Below are 21929 nucleotides of genomic sequence, written 5' to 3' on the forward strand. Positions count from 1 at the left end.
CAACTAAAAAAAAAAAAAAAATATCACATTTGTTCCTAACACTGCACTTATGCAACAGAGTTGAACACTTCTAGTGACGGGGAAGTTCATGATCTCAAAGTATAGTTCTAGTAATTTATCATTTTTCGTTTTTTACTTGGAAAGAACTTCAAAATTATGGAAGAATTTTAAGAGCATTACAATGAAGAAGGGACTCATCTGCTTTGTCATTCTCTCTCCCTCTGTGTTGACGTCTGTATCTATGGATGGATGTGTTAGTTAGAAATACAGTTAGGTATGTTTTTTCCCCTAACCATTTGAGAAAAAGTTGTAGATATTATGTTTCTTTATCTCTAGATAGAAATCAGTTGGCCAGGTTCAGTGGCTCAGCCTATAATCCCAGCGCTTTGGGAGGCCAAGGCTAGTGGATTGCCTGAGCCTGTGGGTTCGAGACCAACGCAGGCAACTTTAGGAGACCTTGTCTCTACGATAAATTAAAAAAAAAAAAATTAGCCAGGTGTGGTAGCGTGCACCTGTAGTTCCAGCTACTTGGAAGGCTGAGGCAGAAGGATTGCTGGAGCCCAGAAGGTTGAGGGTGCGGTGTCCGGGAGCATGCCATTGCATTCCAGTCTGGGTGACAGAGCAAGACTCCAACTCAAAAAAGAAATCAATATGTATTCCTAAGAACAAGGACATTCTCCTATATAACCACACAGAGATAAGATTAAGGAACTCTAACACTGACATATTCAAATACATATTCCATTTTCAAATTTTTCTGGTTGTCCAAATAGTGGCCTTTATGGCAAAAGCTCGTTTCTCTGGAACATTCTTGAATCCAGTTCTGCTCACTGAAAGTCACCCACAAAAATATTCTTGCAAACAAAATAAAAGCTATTTGAAGACATACATTAATGTTTCTTGGAGCCTTCTTTTTTCTATGTTAGACATCTCTCAGTCTTTCAACTTTACTTTATATAACATGACTGAGGAACCTTCCTCCATTCTGGTCCCTGGGGGGCTTATTTGCTACCGCTAAAAATGCAGAACCCAGAACTAGATAAAATATTCCACATGTGGTTTAACATATACAGAGTATGGTGGAACTATGTTTCTTAGACCTGGATACTACAATTCTGTTATTTATGTATTAATTTTGAGTTGGAGTCTTACCCTGTCACCCAGGCTAAAATACAGTGGCACGCTCATGGCCACCGCAGCCTCAACCTACTGGGCTCAGGCAATCCTTCCGCCTCAGCCTCCAAGTAGCTGGAACTACAGGCATGTGCTACCACGCCCAGCTAAGTTTTTGATTTACTGGAGAAATGAGGTCTCACCAAGTTGCCCAGGTGGGTCTCGAATTCCCAGGCTCAGGCAATCCTTTCACCTCAGTCCTCCAAAAAGTACCGGAATCACAGGCTTAAGACATGGCACCTGACCTACAATTCTGTTATTACAGCTAGTTTTAATGTCATGATATAAGACTATTTCTCACCATAATGTATACTGATTATGCGGCTGATTTTCTGAACCTATGCAAGCCTTTAAATCCAACTTTATTAGTTTTACATTTGACTAATATTTCCAGCTGGTGCATCCTTTTGATTATGGGTCGTTATCTGATGCGTTGTTCCATCATCGGCAATAGAGCAATGGCTACTGTTTTTAAAATTTATTGTAGAGATGAGTTCTTGCCATATTGGCTAGGCTGGTCTCAAACCCCTGGGCTCAGGCAACCCTCTCACCTCCGCCTCACAAAGGACTGGAATTACAGGCACATGTCACCATGCCCATATAATTTTTGGATTTATTGGAGAGATAAGGTCTTGCCAAGTTGCCCAGGCTGGTCTCGAACCCCTGGACTCAGGCAAACCTCTCGCTTCCACCTCCCAAAGTGCTGGGATGACAGGCGTGAGCCACTGCGCCCAGCCAGTAATGGCTACTATGTACAGAGAATTATATAAGGTGTCTTTTCCAAGTGCTTGCATATATGATTTCATTTCATCCTCACAATCATGCAGTAAAACAGGTACAGAAGCTCAGAGAGGGCGATTTGCCTGAAGCCACCAGTCAATGGGAGGCAGAGCCAGAAACTCCCACCCCCGAGCCTCACTGACTCCATTGATGAGTTGTCCTTCAGCAGGAAAGGACTAAGGAAGGAAACCTTGAAGCAAGACACTGGAGACATCAACCCGAATAACCAAAACTTCCCACATCCCGTAGGACGCCGAAGAGTTTTCTCTGGGCGCCAAAGATTCCCTCCAAGCGCTATCTAGTGGCTCCCAAAGTGGAGCCTTTGCTGCTCCCCAGCAGCCCCAGGAAGCCTGTGAACTCATTAAAGACACAACAAGTTGTATAAGCTCTTTACCTTATCGAGAGTAAACAGATCAAGAAGCTGATCAGTCCCCATACTCTGCAAACTAGAATTCTCTTGGCTGATAACAGTATTTGCTATGTTCATCTTGAATTTCTGCAACCCCATTATTTTCTCTTCCAATGTTCCTCTGGTTATCAGCCGGTACACGTTCACCACACGTTTCTGAATGAGAAGAACAGTTAAGCGACAGTAGCACAAATTGAGGTTCACCGAGTCAAGGGCTAGGTACTTGTACTAAGTACTTTTTACTACCTAATTAGGATTGGATTTTTATTTTGCCGGCCCCATGAACTCAAAATGGCTGCGGAAATCACAGAATATTAGAGTTGGACAGTGACCCAGGTTTCCTTAGTCCTGGAACACTGTTTATACATGAGGAAGTGGTACTAGAGAAGAGCTAAGTCATCAGCCCAAGGTCACAACACTTGTTAATATCAGAGCAAGAACTCGAACCAAGGCGTCTGGTCTTTTGGGAAGTATTTTCCCCAGTGCACACGTCTGCGCCTATGAGCGGTGGCTTTTACCTGCCCGATGCGATGGGCCCGGTCCATGGCTTGTAGATCTCGCATAGGATTCCAGTCATGCTCCACAAATACCACTGTGTCAGCGCCTGTCAAGTTAAGCCCCAGGCCACCAACGTGAGTTGTAAGTAAGAGAACGTCTATGGATGGATCATTGTTAAACCTACAGGTATAGATATAAAAAATAAAATTAGTTCATTTCTTCCTAAGCCTCTCATAACAGAAACGGTTTAATAAACATTAAGGAGCACAAATGAAAATGCTGTTGGGAAAAATTCATGGTCGGGACAGATCTGTAACTACTTAAGATCAAAATATTCCCTTCTAATATGCATAACATCTTAAGTTATGCATTCTAAAGCTTGCTGGAATTTATAAGCAGAAAAAATAAGGCCAATTGAGTTGTTTTATGACATTAGATAAAGACTAAGTTGCAAAAGTATAATTAAACACTAATTATAATTAAATCAGAACCCAACTGTGAACCTTTAAGGTATGGGGACAGAGAGAAGAATGTGGAACAGTTAGATCACTCAGGGAAGGCAGAAGACGAGAGTGTGGAGGGTTGCTGCTATTGTACTAGTCCTAGAATACACTGACAAAGACATCTAGTAGCTTCTAGGACAAAGAAAAAAATTATTATTATTATTGATATTAAAAACAGCAGATGTCAAGTTACCATTTATTGTTCCTACTCTGAGCCAAGCAAATGGGTTTTGGACTTTACGGTCAGTACTTTACTTGTCTCAACAGCTCTATAAGGGCCTTACTAGCATCCTTATTTGAGAGAGACTGAGGCTGTGTCCGTGATAAACAGGCCCAAGAGAGCACTGCTTACATGGTAGTCAGGAGTCAAACCTGGGTCTGCCTGCTTCTAAAGCCCCTTCCTGGCTCTCTAACTGTATTGTGCCTAACAATCTCTTGGGGACACAAGTTAAAAATGCCCACTCTTGAAGTCAGCAGGTTTGGGACAAAACCTGGGAATCAATTTTTTAGAAATCAACCCCAGAAATTTTTGAAGCAGAGGTTGCAGGTTACACGTAAGTGCTGCACTCGCCAATTCTGCTCCCTGGCTGGGCCAGATTACAACTTGTTCTCAGCAGATCAGGATAGAGATTTTAGTGAAGCCACTTGTTTGCTTCCTCTCACCCAAACCCCCTCAAAGAGGCGAGGGGGAAGGTAGTTGTGTCTGTCGTTGGCTGATGCCTTAAATTTCTTTCATGCTCTTCAGAGGGCTTTCTTGATATAGTCACACTTCTTCACTTACTAAGGAAACTACTCAATTACATGCCTGTAGTTCTACATTTTAAAAAGGAGTTTATAAAAACACATTTGCATATATTTAGCCAATGAAAATATTCCACAAGGCAAACTTCTATGCAAGTGATAATACTTTCACTATATGACAGCCTCTATGATTTACGACAACAGAGTTTTAGAAGTCGCTTACCGGGAAACAATGGAATGCCTCTGACCAGGAGGTATGCTGCCATCCAACCTCAAGTAAGTGACAGAGGGCAAGTGAGGTTTGAGAAGATCATGCTCTACTATATCCAGCATGCTCTTCAGCTGACAGAAGATCAGTATCCTGTGCTGGGCCACAACAGACTCTGTGCCACTCTCAGAAGTGCTGCCATTTCCCAAGCCACAGTCCAACAGCAACTTGGGAGGAAAGAATCAATACACAAGTGTTCACTAACAGTAGATAGCCAACCTCATTATGGCCAATATTTTTCCCCGTGGCAAGAAAAGATTTAACATTCTCCCTTTTCCTTAGTTCCTTGAGGCTTCCTAGAGCCTCAATAAATGTTTCTTGAAAGCAATGCCAAAGAAGATGCCACAGGCAAAAGGGTTTACAAAGGGTTATGAAAGAATGTGTGAAAAACCACAATGGTGTATCTTCACTTGGTAGAAATAAAAAGTACAGCAAAGAAAGATGCACTTAGCTAGATCTCCTGGATTCTTGATATGACAGCTTACTTCTACATCTGTAGACCAAGATCTTTATTGGCAGGAGCCACTTTCTCCCAGAGCGGCTCAGTGCCTTGCACACAGCAAGTACAATTAGGGAATCTCAAATTCACAATGAATTATCACTTCACACCTAGCAAGGTGGCTATAATAATAATAAAAAAAGGAAACTAACAAATGTTGACAAAAATGTGGAGAAACCAGAACACTGGTATATTGCTGGTGGGAGTGTAGAATGGTATAGCCACTTTGGAAAATAGTTTGGCAATTCCTAACAAGGTTAAGCACATAACTGCTGTATGACCTAGCTATTCCACTCCTTGGTCTACAGTCAAAATAATTGAAAAAAGTAACTCTGATACTTGTAAGCCAATGTTCAATGCAGCATTATTCCTAAAGGTAAAAAAAAAGAAACAACCCAAGTGTCCATTGACACATAAGTGGATAAATGAAATGTGGTTAATCCATATAATGAACTATTATTCGGTCATTATAAATAAATAAATTATAAATAAATAAGCCAGTCACAAAAGGACAAATATGTTATGATTCCACTTATGAAACATTTAGGACAGGCAAATTCATAGAGCTAGAAAGTAGATTAGAGATTACAGGGGCTGGAGGCTTGATGGGTACAATTTCCATTTGGATGATGGAACTATTTTGGAAATGGATAATGATAATGGTTGTATGACATTGTAAATATAATTAGTGCCACAGATTTGCATGCTTACAAGTTGTTAAAATGGCGTATTTTGTGCTACATAAATTTTACCACAATTTTTAAAAAGCTATATCAAAAATTTAACAAATCAAATAAAAAAATATAAACACATTAGTAATCTTGGGGAAAAGCAAATTTACCTAACATTGTATACATTAGGAATGTGCAACACACCTCTAACACAAAAAAGACATACATACTTGTTTCAAAGCTGAGAGCTTAGGGGCATGCTGAATATCATGTAGAGAAGAATTCTGAACTGCCAGTTTTTCAGTGGTGCTCTTGAACTCTGGATGTTGAGGTGTTAAGACTAATGCTGGATGGTTGCACAGTTTACGTAAGTACTGTAATGCCTTTAAGAGGGGGAAAAAAGTATATATAAGTCCATTTTACACACCACAAATTTTGTGTCTTTGTATCTCTTCCTATGCTATTTAGAATACCTTTCTCCTTCTTGCTTGGCAAACTTCTACTCATTCAAGAACCAGTTCAAATATCTAATTTGAGATTTTTGTGCAGTTTGGACACATTTCCATGAGGATATTTATAGCTTGTATGAATTGTGCTGTTTAGTCTGTTGCCCCCACTAGACAATAAGCTTCTCATGGGAAAACGAGTGTCTTATTCTTCTCTTCCTTTAAAACCCTTTCCCACTCAAAGTGTCTGACAATGCAGACAGATGCTTCTGGAACAATTTCAGAAGAAAAGATTCTCAAATTTTAGTGGGTATAAAAATGTTTTGAGGACCTTACAAACCTGAACATCTCTCCATTCTACATATTTTTCTGATTCAGAAGATATGAAGAGGGGACAGGTGGGGAGCCAGGTGACTGTTTCAAATGGTTGTGTCTGAGAAACAGAACCTTACATAGCCTTGTCTCTTCTCTGATTCAGCCACACTCTTTCTCTTCTGCCTCTTACTTGGCTTATGATTTAGGTCTCCCCCTTGGCAGTTTTGATTTAGTAAGCTCTAGTTACAAGGCTCAACATACTGCTGAGCAGTAGGAGAAGAACTGTTGGAGGTCTGAGCTCAGGGGTTCGAGACCAGTGTGGGCAACATGGCGAGACCTCGTCTCTATAATAAATCAAAAAATTAGCCGGGTGTGGTGGTGCATGCCTGTAGTTCCAACTACTTGGAAGGCTGAGGCGGAAGGATTGCCTGCGTCCAGCAGGTTGAGGTTGTGGTGCCCATGAGCGTGCCACTGCACTGCAGCCTGGGCGACAGAGTGAGACTCTGTCTCCAAAAACAACAACAAACAAACAAAAACTGTTGGGGGAAAAATTATGGGAGAGGCTCGTGTCTATAATTCCAGCTGCTCAGGTGGCCGAGGCAGGAGGATGGCTTGAAGCCTGGAGTTCAAGACCAGCCTGGGCAGCACAAATAAATAAAAACAATTAGCTGGGCATGGTAGCATGTGCCTGTAGTCCCAAGTTACTCAGGAGGTTAAGGCAGGAGATCACTTGAGCCAAGGAGTTCGAGGCTGTAGTAAGCTATGATTATACCACTGCACCCCAACCTGGGTGACAGAGCAAAACCCCATCTCTTAAAAAAAATCAAGTCTTCAGAACCACCCTTTTCCTCTTCTATCATTAAATATGCTTCAGTATTTCATCTATTGGTGGGAGGTTTTCTTGCAATATCTCAAGAGGAAAAGAAAAAGTGAGTTGACACTTGCTACCTCTTTATCATTTGCTCTTCACTTGAACACACAGGCATGATCTGTCTTGAGACGTCTGTATTCCCTGCCTGGAATCACTTGTCCATATCCCTGCATGCTTCAGTTCACCTTCAGATCTTTGCTCAAATGTTGCCTTCTCAGTGTGGCAGTCCCTGGCCCCTCCACTAAGAAACTACAACCTACCAGGAACTCCGATACTCTATTACCCCATCCTCTGCTTCATTTTCTCTTACTAACAGATATTTTACTTATTTATTTTTCATCTCTACCAGGGAAGAAGTCTGTCTGTTTTATGCACTGCTTTATGCAACCCTAGACTTTCAAAAAATTACTGCCATGTGGTAGGTGTTATTTTTTAAATGAAAAAGCAAAACATTCTGTTCTAAGACCCTTTTCGTGTAACATACAGATATAGCATTTTGTACATTTACTTTTAATATAAAGGCACTTACTGATATTAGATAGGTATTTTAACTTATTTTCAATTAAAAAAAAACACTGAAACAAATTTAAATAAACCCGCATCTCAGTGTTCCATATAAAACTGCCTCACTGAACAACATTCTTCAACATTTAAAAACTGGACTGTAATCTATACCTGGAATACATGGCCTGTAGCTTTAAGCTTTGGTTTTTCAGGTTCCTCAGAAAGTGCAGCTGAAGACACTGTTTCATCAACATCACACTTGGCACGAGACTTAGCAAAATCTTCATAGAGCTGAATCTGTAAAAGCACCCCCATGAAAACTGAGTGTGTTTTCAGCTGTTCAAAATACATAACTAGCAAAAGCCAATAACAACAATAATTTAAATCAGTCTTCATTAATGAAAACAAATGATACCTACAGTTCACTAATGATATTACAGAGTATGTACTGTACCTTGGTAAATTTCTTTAAAATTCCATTTAGAAAACAAGTATAAACACACTCAATTTGACTGCTAAAATATAAAAAAATACTAGTCAGATAGTCCTAAACTCAATTTTTCCACGCTTCAGGAAAACACATGACCAATAAAAGAGAACTTGAACCCCTACAAATAAATGAGAAAAATCTTCCTTAAATGAAGTTATGTGATCAAGACCCTCTAAGTATGTTCCAAGAGACCACATTTTAAAAGAATGTTACTGCTAGCCTAAAAGGGGAACATAGATCAAGCTTCAAGTATTACCTGGGGGTTTGGGTTCCTGCCTCGTACATGCTAAAATAATGTGAAAGGGAAGAAAATCTAGAGAGCTAAAGGACGAAACCAGAGAGTAAAAAACCTGTGAACTCTAATCAAAGCCAAAATGCCACTTCCCTTTGGAGTGCCCTTCCTCCAGATTACTGTGTTTTATGCTACATGATAGTACCATCACCAGTAATCACCAGATTTTTTCATATGGCCTCTTTTCTTTACTGTACCTACTTTAAAAAGTTTTCATCTCATTACTCCTTTCAAGAAATAATAATTCTATTTTTGGAAATGAAGGTACAGGGGCCCGAGAGATGAGGTAGAGTGTCTAGAAAAATCACAGAGCTCTCAGCCTCTAGACTAGTATCCTGCCCACTAAACCCACATTGAATAGATCAGTAACAGCTAATGAGTTAACTATGTATACACTGGAGGAGGAGAAAAGTAGCATTGCTGGGTGTATCTTCTATTCATGGGACCATACCAAATCAACTCCTGATACTGAAATAGATTTGACGCATAAAAACCTAGAGTATAAAACAAATACTCAAAAAGAAAATTATGACACAGAAGCCATGTCTTACTAAGACAAGGGACAGTTTCCACTTAGTCCCTTAGAAAGTACAAAGAAGGGCTCGCCATCCATTTTTTTTGATCTCTGATTTAGATGTATGAAATCAGAACTGTGCAGAGGACAAAAGTTATTTCAAACAATTGCAGACAACATAATGATCCTTAAAAGGGGATGAGGTCCCAGTGATCAAGGTTTGGACATCGAGTCATGCGCCACTTAAGGATGTACCGGCCAACGATGGACTGTGCATATGCAATAGCAATCGTGTAAGATTATAAATACCATACTTTTGCTGTACCTTTTCTATGTTTAGATACACAAATTGCCTTTGTGTTACTACTGCCTACAGGACTCAATACAGTAATATGCTGTACATGTTGCAGCCTAGGAGCAATAGGCAATACCATCTATGCCTGTACAGGTATACTTGATGTCTGCATGATGAAATGCCCTAACGATGTATTTCTCAGAAATTATCCCTGTGGTTAAGGATGCACAACTGTATCTTAATTCTATAACTTTAAGCAAGCTATTTAACTTTTCTGAGAGTCACTTTATTTGCAAAAATGGGGATTATACCTATAACTCTGTTGTGAAGATGATACGACAACATTCACAGGCAGACTTTTGGCCTTTATAAACATTGGCTTATTTCCTTATCAATTTAGCCTGTGACCTTTTCAGTTATGACATCTAAGAAAGGAACTATGATACTGGATTTTGCTTTAATGCTATAGTCAAAATGCACACATTCAAACTCATATCCACAAATGTAACCAGATTTACTTAGGCCTCATCTATGCCTGTTCCAAACACAATAATCCTAAAGGTTAGGGAAACCAGGTTAGAGTGAGAAGTCAAAGGCTAAGCCCCTTTACTCAATACTTTTATGGCTTTTACAAAATATTCTGTTAATAAACATAACACTAACAACAGCAATCACCAGGTTCCTAACCTGCAGAGGACTAAGAGTACAATAATAGTCTTGAATGATTTTAGGTGGGAGATCCTGCAAAACATCTTCTTTCATTCTTCTCAAAAGAAATGGCAGGACTTGGCGGTGCAGTGCATCCATAGCAAGAACACCTGTTAACAATAAGAGAAAACAGCTTTGAAGAAGTTAAGTACAGATTATAATCACATACACAGGGTTCATAATTGTTTCTCTTTCATACCTGCTTCCTGTTCTCGACTGGAGCTTCTGGCATCCCTACTTGCTAATATAGGTTTACCATATCGAGCAGCAAACTGGCGTTCGGTACCCAAAAATCCTGGCATGAGGAAATCAAACAGTGACCACAGCTCCAAAACGTTGTTCTGAATATAAAAAAGGAACAGGAATTATCTTTTGTGCTGGGATTATTTCCTTACACTTGAAAAATGGAACATTGATAAAAGCCCACTATGATGATATAAATAAAAGATAAATCATTACAATTTTAGGTATATGGTATAAGTCTCTATTTTAGTGTGAAAAATTCAAGTCAGTATTCTTGGAGAAAATATTCTATCCTATTAGAGGAAAATCTTCAAGTCTCCTCGACCAGAATAAGCCTTGGTCCATAGTTTTTATACCCTACCACTGGAATCTACAAAGGAGTAAATAGAAGAGCAGAAAGATGAGTAAGTTTCTGATTCTTTTAATTTATCTTTGACATTGAAATCAACATCAAGATTTAAGGAATTTGGCCAATATTACCACTTCACCAATAACAACAACAAACTCTGAAAATCTGGCTGTAAGTCAAGCCCATCAGTATTTATGGGTCACAAAGCAAAGGCACAGATTCTTTTCAATTCTACCACTGAAATTTCATGGGGGGGGAGGGAGAGGAATCAGCACTTATTCATCTTGGATGACCTCCCAACAGGTATGATCCCCAGGTAGCCTCTTCCCCTTTCCCCTTCCAGATCCCGCCTCCTCAGCCTGCTCGGCATGCTCTCCATGCTGAGCCGTCCTCCCATTCAGACACCTTTCTAGCCCTACTCAGGCTTTGCCTCCGGACTCTGGGCCACCGTGGCTTTGCAGTGAGAAAATCCACCTTATGGGTCCAGAACTACCTTGTTCAGGGGTGGGGGGAAAGAAGGCCTTTAAACAAACAAATGGAAACTATACTTCTTTTGATGTATGAACTATAACAGCAAAAACCTGTTTAAATTACTACAGCGTTTCCACATAGTTTTAAATGGAAACACAGTAAGTCTTGATAATTAAAGCCTAAAGTTTTTTTTCCCTTTTATTATTATTATTTTTTTGAGTTGGCGTCTCACTCTGTCACCCAGGCTAGAGTGCAGTGGCACACTCTCGGCCACTGCAGCCTTGACCTGCTGGGCTCAGGTGATCCTTCTGCCTCAGCCTTCCAAGTAGCTGGAAGTACAGGCATGTGCCACCATGCCTGGCTAATTTTTTGATTTATTACAGAGATGAGGTCTCGCCAAGTTGCCCAGGCTGGTCTTGAACCTGCAGGCTCAGGCAATCCTCTCACCTGGGCCTCCCAAAGTGCTGGGGTTATTGGTGTGAGCTACTGCGCCTGGCATTCCCTTTTAGATATACTTTTTAAAAGTATATTTAAAGTAAAAAAGGGCCGGGCTTGGTGGTTCAGCCTGTAATCCCGCGCTTTGGGAGGCCAAGGTGAGTGAATTGCCTGAGCCCGTGCGTTCAAGATCCGCCTGGGCAACTTGGTGAGACCTCATCTCTACACTAAATCAAAAAAATCAGCCGGGTGTGGTAGCGAGTGCCTGTAATTCCGACTACTCAGAAGGCTGAGGTGGAAGGATAGCCGGAGCCCAGCAGGTCGAGGCTGTGGTGGCCAGGAGCGGCCACTGCACTCCAGTCTGGGCGACAGAGTGAGACTCCAACTCAAAAAAAAAAAAGGCTTGCAATTATTTTATTAAAATCTGTAGTGTCCACTTAAAGGACAAAATACTAACCCTTTTAATAAACAGTTGATCACCAAAAATAAGTTTAAAAGCAATAGGTACGTAAATAAAGAGTCATCAATGACTAAAGTTGGCAGGAAACTGGTTTATTCCCTAACTAACTGGAGATTGTTTGAGGGTCTCTTCCCAGCAGACCCAGCTGTCCACGCTGGATGTGAGCATCTGCAACCAATTCCTCTGGAGGACAACAGACTCACTCAAAGGTGCCTGGAGACACCTACTCACTCACTGGCCTCCTTCCTTTTCCAAGATGAACTTCTACGGTTGCCTCCCTTCAACTGCCTCCTGACATCAGGAATTCACACTTCATAAGATGAATTTGCCTTTGACTCAGTGCTAGCTTTGCCATGCTGTATCAGGCTGTGGTGTGCTACTACAGAAGGAGGACGACCAGCGTGCAGCAGAGTCTTACTTACGTCTTCCATACTTTCAACACAAGACTTCTATTGACATGGCCTAAAATTAGATTTTGTTTTTAGTTTTCTTTCTAAGTCGGAGTCTTACTCTGTCGCCCAGACTGGAGTGCAGTGGCATGCTCATGGCCACTGCAGCCTTCACCTGCTGGGCTCATGCAGTCCTTCCACCTCAGCCTTTCAAGTAGCTGGAACCACAGGTACACACCAGCACGTCTGGCTAATATTTTTGATTTATTGTAGAGACGAGGTCTTGCTATGTGCCCAGGCTAGTCTTGAACTCCTGGGCTCAGGTAATCCCCTCGCCTCTGCCTCCCAAAGTGCTGGGATTATAGGTATGAGCCACTGCACCCAGCCTAAAGTTAAACTTTAAATATGACTTTTAAAACCTGGTTTGTTCAGATATTGCTATATAGCAACTAAACCATTAAATAAGCACTATAATTACTGGGAAATGATCATTCCTATAAACTAAAAAAACCTTCTTTAACTCACTGCCAAATACCAAACCTACTCTGCACCTGGCATACATATGTATACACACACACACACACACACACACACACACACACACACACACATTTTAATAGGAAGAATAGAAAATACCTGAATTGGTGTTCCAGAAAGAATAATCCTATAATTAGCAGTCAGTTGTTTTACTGCTTTTGACAACTTTGTTTTTCCATTTTTGATGACATGGCCTTCATCAAGAATACAGTAGTTAAATTTAATATTTCTAAGGGAGAATAAATAGAACATTTTACTATCTTTTACCATATGTTAGGAACTATTTGAAATATCTTGAAAACAGGAAAATGTTAAGGGTCCTCAACTTTGATGTGGAGGTTCTTCTGAAGAGAAAATGTTAACTCTTACCTAAAAAAATCTATGTCATTCCTCACAACATCATATGAAGCCACGATCAGATTGTGCCTTTTTACTTGATGCTGCAACCTTTATTTAGAAAGAAATACAGTTAGGAAACAAGGATTCTGAAAAGTTTTCAATACAATTTCAAAGGTGAAACCACAGCTTCCGTTGTATAAAGTGCTTTGGATCGGCCTGCCAAGCCCAGCACTCTCTTCTGCTGACTCTGTATTGACCCTACTCACTGAACGGCTTTTTCTCTTATGACTCAGCTGTGTGCTACCTGGTCTGATTAGAAAAGAGATGAACACCAGACTGAAAACGTGGTGGGCAAGTTAACTTATCTGCCAACATCTCTTCCTTGGGGGCACTATTCCTTTACCATCCATGTTGTTCTGAGGGGTGCAAGGGAAGTATCAATCACATGGCCTCATAATCACCAAAGAGATGAAGCATTTAAACCAGTCTGAGCTTATTCACAACATTTTATACCCTGATCAAAAGGGCTGGTTGGGGAGCATGACCCACACAAAGCTAATCAGTCATGTCTAGTATTGATAAACAGGATGGAAGTGGCATGGTGTGTTTACTATAGCTGAGAAACTAGGAGAATGTGGACTGGAGACTGCCAGTGGTCATCTTTTCTGCCACCTGAAGACTGAAGCCCAATAGAGACTGGTAATACAACAAGTTATTTATGGGGAGGAAGAATGTGAGTGATCTAGATGTGACTGAAACAAGAACTCACTCCTGAAATTCTCAAGTTAGTGAATTAATGAATTTCCTATTTGCTTCAACTAGTTGGAGCTGAATTTCTATCACTTACAAAAGAATGAATTCTAAGAGGCACTAGACTAAACTGCTCCAGGGTACAAGCTTTTGAGGTGCCTGACCGTTCAAATCCTCACTGTTCACTTAATTAGCTGAGTGACATTGGACCCAGGCCCATGCCTTAGGCTCCTTATCTCCAAACTGGAACAAGAGTACTCATGCCTATAATCCCAGCACTTTGGGAGGTGAAAGATTGCCTGAGACCAGCCTGGGCAACTTGGTGAGTTCTCATCTCTACAAAAATCAAGAAACCAGCTGAGCATGGTAGTATACGCCTATAGTTCCAGCTACTTGGAAGGCTGAAGTAGAAGGATCGCCTGAGCCCAGTAGGTCAAATCTGCAGTGGCCGTGAGCATGCCATTTCATTCAAGCCTAGGTGACAGAGTGAGACTCTGACTCAAAAACAAAAAAGTGTACTAATACCTCACAAGGTGATTGTGAGAACACGCAATACACAATTTTACAACTGCTTAGAATAGTGGCTAGCCAGTAAGTGCTCAATACTAAAACTGAAAGTTTAAATAATAACTTATTTAGTAAATAATGTTAGCTATTATAACACAGAAGAGCAGCAAGTGTATGAACAAGTCTAAGAACAAGCTATGACTATCTGACCTTTAAAAAATAAGCTGGAATCAGTCAGTGAGCTTCCCTTTGTCTAGTTTTTCATTTTGTTTTGTTTTTGAGTCGGTCTCACTCTGTCACCCAGGCTGGAGTGCACTGGCACGCTCATGGCCACTGCAGTTTTGACCTGCTGGGCTCAGGCAATCCTTCCATCTCAGCCTTCCAAGGAGCTACAGGCATGTGCCACCATGCCCGGCTAATTTTTAAAATTTTTTAAGTTTACTGTAGGGATGAGGTCTTGCCAAGTTGGTCTTGAACCCAGGGCTGGTCTTGAACCCGAGGGCTCAGGTAACATGCTAGGATTATAGGCGTGAGCCACCGCGCCCAGTCAAGTTGTCTCATTATGTTATCCAGGCTGGCCTTGAACTCCTGGACTCAAGCAATCCTCTTGCCTCCACCTCCTGAACAGCTGGAACGCCAGGTATGTGCCACCGTGCCTGACTCAAAGGAGAACTCTTAGGGAAGTGGGCAGAGAATGAGGACACAACAGAGGCACCAATGCGATACTATGGCCACAAAAGGGGCATATCGAATGGCTTTTGCTTCTTGTGGTTCCCAGCTGTAATACTCAAGAAAGCTCAACTTCCTGTACAATGTCTAAAGTCCCTGAATTTTGGTGACCCTCACTGACTGCATCTACCCAAAGTACACTCACTTTTCTTAAGTAAGCTGAGTAAGTTCCTATGTCACACAGCAAAAACAGCTAATCAGATTCACTTTTAGCAAATTTTATTCTTCCAAACTCCCTAGGACAAAAAGGCTAAACATTTTCTTGCTGTACAGGTCTTACCTTGCTCTTTCAGTGGGTGGCCCAGTATAGTGCAATGGATTGAGGTACTCTCTGGAGCAAAATTTACCTACTTCATCCACCCAGTGTCCTGTTAACGTTGGCGGACACACTACCAAGGAAGGCAGTGGCATACATTCTGCCAGTTTTGATCTTGCATACTCCTGGGCCCTTCGTGACAGCAAAACACAATAAATTAGCCAACTTGTTTATATTTCTCAGAATCTGGAATATAAATCTGGAAACTTATTTTAGAATAACATTTTAAATTACCTGTGACAATGATCTCCTGCGAGAATGCAGATGGACTGTAAAGTTTTCCCTAAACCCATGTCATCGCATAGAATTCCATGAAGTTTATACTTATTAAGAAATGCTAACCAGTTCACACCATCCTGTAAGGTTGGGAAGCAAGAGAAAAATTATAAATGTTAACAGACCATAAAAAATTTTCTTATAAAAAACATGTTTGCATAGATCAAAAATCTTCACATGGACAAAAGAGAAATAAATGGGCATAAGACACTACACACAAGATTTTTATTACATCAATTTTTAAAAGCTCTTCAAAATATATTGAAAGGAAAAGTTACTATTCCTATTTTAAAGATAAGTATAAAAGTTACCTGCTGATATTTTCTGAGTTCAGCATTGATTGGTACTGGAATTTTATAATTTTCCAATTTTTTCCCATCTAACAATTGCTCCAAAAAGTGTCTCTCCTTTGCTTTCAATTGGATTAATTCTTCTGACATGTTTGGAGGGTCTGGAATGCCTGCCTAAAATGATTTTTTAATGTGTATTAAAACTATTTATTCACAATTTTTCATTCTTAGATGTATCAAATAATTTCAAGTTTTAGCAAAACAAATACACAGAAAAATCTGAAATCTATATAACTTTATTTCTGTATTTATTGAGTTGGAGTCTCACTCTGTTGCCCAGGCTGGAGTGCAGTGGCACGCTCATGGCCACCATAGCCTCAACCTGCTGGGCTTAGGCGATCCTTCCACCTCAGCCTTCCAAGTAGCTGGAACTGCAAGTGTGCACTACCACACCCAGCTTATTTTTTGATTTGTTGTGGAGGTGCGGTCTTGCCAAGTTGCCCAGGCTGGTCTCGAACCCCAGGCTCAGGCAAACCTCTTGCCTCAGTCTCCCAAAGTGCTGGGATTACAGGCTGAGCTGCCACACCTGGCCATTTTCAACTATTTTATTTATGATTTACTTTTTTTGTTTTTTTGAGTCTGAGTCTCACTCTTGTCCAGGCTGGAGTGCAGTGGCACGCTTACAGTCACCGCAGCCTCGACCTGCTGGGATCAGGTGATTTTTCCACCTCAGTTTTCCAAGTAACTGGAATCAAAGGCATGTGCCACCATGCCCGGTTGATTTTTTGATTTATCGTAGAGACGAGGCCTCGCCACGTTGCTCAGGCTGGTCTCGAACTCCTGAGCTCAGGCAATCCTCTTGCCTCTACCTCTCAAAGTGCTGGGATTACAGGCTTGAGCCACCATGCCCAGCCGATGATTTGCTTTTTATTCACTATGTTGACATTTGCACGGATGGTGCAGAAGTTACGGTGGGGAAAAGCGCCCACCCCTCAGAAAGAATCAAGGCAGAGGCACCAAAGTGTCCCAGTAGTAACGACATTCCTCACAGCCATGCACTAGCACTCTTTCACACAGCCAGTTTTACTTAACAATGTTTTGGATAAAGCAGCAACAATGATTAATTTTATTAAATCTCAACTCTATGTAACATTCTGTGAGACAAACGCGATATGAACGTAAAGCACGTCTACCACTTATCAAACAAAGCACAACATTTTGAGGAAAAGCACTTGTGACACTGTTTAAACTGTGAGCGGAACTAGCCATTAAAAAAAAATCTGAAGTTTTTAATACTCCAAGAATTTCCTTGACAACTTTGTGGTGTTCACATATCTATCCTGGATGTATCCAGCCATATGTTTCATTGTTGGTTGATCATATTCTTAAAATAAAGATTTATGATTACTAAACTAGGTAATATCAAAGAATTATTCCCTTTAGATGAACTGTACATTAAGATAGACTTTTTTTTTTTGAGTCAGGATCTCACTCTGTTCCAGGCTGGAATGCAGTGGTACAGTACCAGTTCACTGCAGCCTCCACGTCCTGGGCTCAGGCAATCCTTCCATCTCAGCCTCCTGAGTTGCTGGGACTACAAGCACGTGCCACCACATAGGGCCAATTTTTACATTTTTTTTATAGAGAGGAGATCTCACTATGTTGCCCACATTGGCTTCAAACTCCTATGCTCAAGCAATCTTCCTGCCTCAGTCTCCTAAAGTGCTGGGATTATAGGTGTGGGACACTGGCACCTGGCCTGATTGCCATTTTTTAATGGAATAACATTTTACTTGAAAGAATCAACAAACTATGGTTATTCTGACTTTGGTATCTGGCTGACATCTCAAAACTGAAACTGTCACGCCAAGGAAAACAAGTGATATACTTGTTGCCACAGATAAAATTCAAGTTTTCAAGAGAAATCAACAGCTTCCCAATAAGAGCAATTTTCCACTGGTGACATTAATAGGTATGATTTTTAAATCAACCTGAGAAAATTCAATTAGCTCAGTTAGCTGATATTTTCTAAATGAAAAATGCATAATATTACAAAACATGTATGAGTAAAGACATTCAAAAGTGTAAGATAAAACAATGAATTTTAATGAATTTCATTTAGAGAATATGAAACATTCATTAATGAGATTTTAGATTTTACATGACACATAATTTTCTAAAAACCTTATCTTTTCAGATAAAAGAATATCCACAACTATTTGAGAAGTGTGTCATAATATTGCTTTAATTCTAATTACCTATCTATGTGAGACTAGACTTTCTTCATATATCTCAACCAAAACAACAGACTAAATGCTTAAGCAAATATGAGAATTCAGGTATCTACCATTAAACCAGACATAAAAGAAATATGCAAGAATATAAAACAATGTCACTCTTCTCACTTATTGTTTTAGAAATTACTTGCCGGGCATGGTGGCTCACGCCTGTAATCCCAACACTTTGGGAGGAGGAGGCGAGAAGATTGCTTGAGCCCACTGGTTTGAGACCAGCCTGGGCAACTTGGCAAAACCTCCCCTCTACAATACATAATTTAAAAATTAGCTGGGTGTGGTGGCGCATGCCTGTAGTTCTAGCTACCGGAAAGGCTGAGGTGAAGGATCGCCTGAGCCCAGTAAGTCAACACTGTGGTGGCCATGAACATGCCACTGCACTCCAGCCTGGGCAAGAGTGTGACTCTGACTCAAAAAAAAAAGTTACTTTTCATCAAAGAAGTTAACTATGGTAACATGTAATTAGTTTGTTATTTAAATGCTTTAAAAAAAATGTCCCAGCTTTAATTTCTATTACAGAAAATATCATGAGCTCTTTGTTGTCTTCAATTTTTAAGAGTGTAAGAGGTCTTGGCATAGCTATCCAAAAAAAGAAATAAAGAAAACAATCCTATCAACAATAGCATCAAAAAAATAAAATACTTAAGAATAAACTTAACAAAGGAAGTGAAAGATCTATACACTGAAAACTACAAAAATTAATGAAAGAAACTGAAGGAGACACACATAAATGAAAATAAATAAGTGGAAAAAATGTTTGTGGATTGGAAGAACTAGTATTGTTAAAATATTCATACTATCCAAAACAATCTACAGATTTAATGCGATCCTTATAAAAATTCCAGTGGTATTTTTCATAGAAATAGGGAAAACAATCCTAAAACTCATATGGAACCACAAAAGACTCCAAATAGCCAAAGCAATCTTGAACAAAAGGAAGAAAAGCTGGAGGGATTACACTACCTGATTTCAAAATATACTGCAAAGATATAGTAATCAAAACAGCATGATACTGGCTTAAAAACAGATATAGATCAATGGAACAGAATAGAGACCCCAGAAATAAATCCACGCAATTACAGTTAATTGATCTTCAACAAAGGAACCAAGAACACTCACTGGGAAAGGATAGTCTCTTCAATAAATAGTGTTAGGAAACCTGGATAGCCACGCGCAAGAAGAGTGAAACTGGATCCTTACATCTTACACAATATACAAAAATCAGGTCATAATGGATGAAAGACTTCAATGTAAGGCCTGAAACTGTAAAATTACTAGAATGAAACGTAAGGAGATGCCTCCTTGGTATTGGTCTGGGCAACCTTTTTTTTTTTGGCTATGACCCCAAAGCACAGGAAGCAGAATCGAAGTTCAGGCTGAACTCAAATTCAAAAATCCAAAACTTTATGAGTGCCAACAAGACATTTGAAAAACATGCTCATTGGAGCATTTCAGATTTCTCATTTTCAGATTAGGGATGCTTATCTGATAAATGTAATGTAAACATTAAAAAAAAATCAAAAACACTTCTGGTCCCAAGCATTTTGGAGAAGGGATGCTCAACCTGTATAGACAAATGGGACTGCATCAAACCAAAAAGCTTCTGAGCAAAGGAAACAATTAACAGAGTGAAGAGACAATCAATAAAATGGGAAAAAGTTACTTGTGAACCATAAGTCTAATAAGGTGTCAATATCTAAAATATAAAATGAACCCAAGCAACTCAGTAGAAACAACCAGATTAAAATGGAAAGGACTTGAAAAGACATTTCTCAAAAGACATACAAAGAGCCAATGTGTACATGAAAAAATGCTCAAAATCATTCATTATTAGGGAAATACAAATTAAAATCACTATGAGATATCATCTCACAATTGCTAGAATATCAATTATTAAAAGACAAAAGAGAACACACATTGGGGACGACGTGAAGAAAGGGGAAGCCCTGCATACTGTTGGTGGGGATGAGTACAACATCATGGAAAACAGCATGGGTGTTCCTATAAAAAAAAACCCAAATTAAAAATAGAACTACCATATGATCTAGCAATCCCACTTCTGGTATATATCCCAAGGAAATGAAATCAGTATGTTGAAGAGATATCCGCACGCCGGTGTTTATTGCATCATTCACAATAGCCGAGACGTGGAATCAACCTAAGTGTGCGTTGATGTGATGAATGGATACCACAGAATACTATTCAGCCAGAGAGAAAAAAGAAATTCTGTCATTTGGGACAACATGGAGAATCTGAATGACATATGCTAAGGGAAACAAGCCAGGCACAGAAAGACAAATATTGAGTGATCTCACTTATATGTGGAATCTAAAAAGACAAAATCACAGAAGCAAAGAGTAGAACAGTGGTTGCCAGGGTCTAGGTGGGAGGGAGACGGAGGGGAAATGGGGAGATATTGGTTACAAAGTTTCGTTTAAACAGACTAAGGTTGGGTGTGGTGGCACATGCCTGTGATGCCAGCAATTTGGGGGGAGGTGGTGAAAGGACTGCCTGAACCCAAGAGTTCAAAACCTGCCTGGGCAACTTGGTGAGACCTTATTGCTACAATAAACCAAAAAGTTAGCGGGACATAGCAGAGTATATTTTAATGTCCTTGTGCTCCTGTGTTTCCAGCTACTTGAAAGGCTGAGGTGAAGGATTATCTGAGCCCAGGAGGTTGAGGTGGTGGTGGCTGTGAATGTGCCACTGCACTCCAGCCTAGGCAACAGAGTGAGATCCCAACTCAAATAAATAAATAAATAGATAGATAAGATGAATACATTCTATGGATCTACTGCACAGCATGGTTAATCTACTGCACATGCAGTTAATAATATTGTATGCAGGAATCCTCAGCCTCTGGGGCCAGGGGCCAGCAGCAGTCTGAGGCCTGTTGCATAGCAGGAGGTGAGTGGCGGGTGAGTGGAGCTCGGCCTTCTGTCAGACCATCAGCAGTATTAGATTCTCATAGGAGCGTGAACCCTCCTAGTGTGATCTGTGCATGCAGAGGATCTAAGCTGCATGCTCCTTATGAGAATCTAATGCCTGACGATCTCCCCATCTGTGGAAAAACTGTCTTCAACAAAACTGGTCCCTGATGCCAGAAAGATAGGGGGTTTCTGTTGTACTGTACACGTGGACACTGCTAAGAGATTAGATTTTTTTTTTTTTTTTAAGTTGGAGTCTCACTCTGTTGCCCAGGAATGGAGTGCAGGTTCATGGCCACCACAGCCTCAACCTGCTGGGTTTAGGCAATCCTTCATGTCAGCCTTCCAAGTAGCTGGAATCACAGGTGTGTGCCACCATGCCCAGCTAATTTTTTGATTTATTGTGGAGACAAGGTCTCACCATGTTGCCCAGGCTGGCCTTGAGTCCGTGGGCTCAGGCAATCCTCTCAGCTCAGCCTCCCAAAGTGCTGGGATTACAGGTGTGAGCCACCACACCTGGCTCAAGAGATAAGATTTTTTTGTTTTTTGAGTTGGAGTCTCACTCTGTCGCCCAGACTGGAATGCAGTGGCCGCTCCCGGCCACCGCAGCCTCTACCCGCCGGGCTCCGGCGATCCTTCC

The 21929-nt window shown here is 40.5% G+C and overlaps 1 protein-coding gene across 2 annotated transcripts in view; it reads right to left on the reverse strand.

The window, feature by feature from the left end:
- The window catches only part of BTAF1 (B-TFIID TATA-box binding protein associated factor 1), a 100197-nt gene that overhangs the window by 1895 nt on the left and 76373 nt on the right, over nucleotides 1–21929 (reverse strand). For both annotated transcript variants that reach the window (XM_008062188.2, XM_021714540.1), the window contains 12 exons: nucleotides 16090–16242; nucleotides 15737–15858; nucleotides 15467–15634; nucleotides 13231–13308; nucleotides 12961–13090; nucleotides 10177–10318; nucleotides 9957–10087; nucleotides 7850–7975; nucleotides 5773–5925; nucleotides 4328–4539; nucleotides 2881–3040; nucleotides 2348–2518 (listed from right to left, as the gene is read on the reverse strand). In XM_008062188.2, coding sequence (XP_008060379.2) covers nucleotides 2348–2518; nucleotides 2881–3040; nucleotides 4328–4539; nucleotides 5773–5925; nucleotides 7850–7975; nucleotides 9957–10087; nucleotides 10177–10318; nucleotides 12961–13090; nucleotides 13231–13308; nucleotides 15467–15634; nucleotides 15737–15858; nucleotides 16090–16242 — 1746 coding nt within the window. The remainder of the gene's footprint in view (nucleotides 1–2347; nucleotides 2519–2880; nucleotides 3041–4327; nucleotides 4540–5772; nucleotides 5926–7849; nucleotides 7976–9956; nucleotides 10088–10176; nucleotides 10319–12960; nucleotides 13091–13230; nucleotides 13309–15466; nucleotides 15635–15736; nucleotides 15859–16089; nucleotides 16243–21929) is intronic.

Source organism: Carlito syrichta, unplaced genomic scaffold, assembly GCF_000164805.1.
Source record: "Carlito syrichta isolate Samal-C Ts95f unplaced genomic scaffold, Tarsius_syrichta-2.0.1 Scaffold305661, whole genome shotgun sequence".
Classification (NCBI taxonomy): Eukaryota; Metazoa; Chordata; class Mammalia; order Primates; family Tarsiidae; genus Carlito; species Carlito syrichta.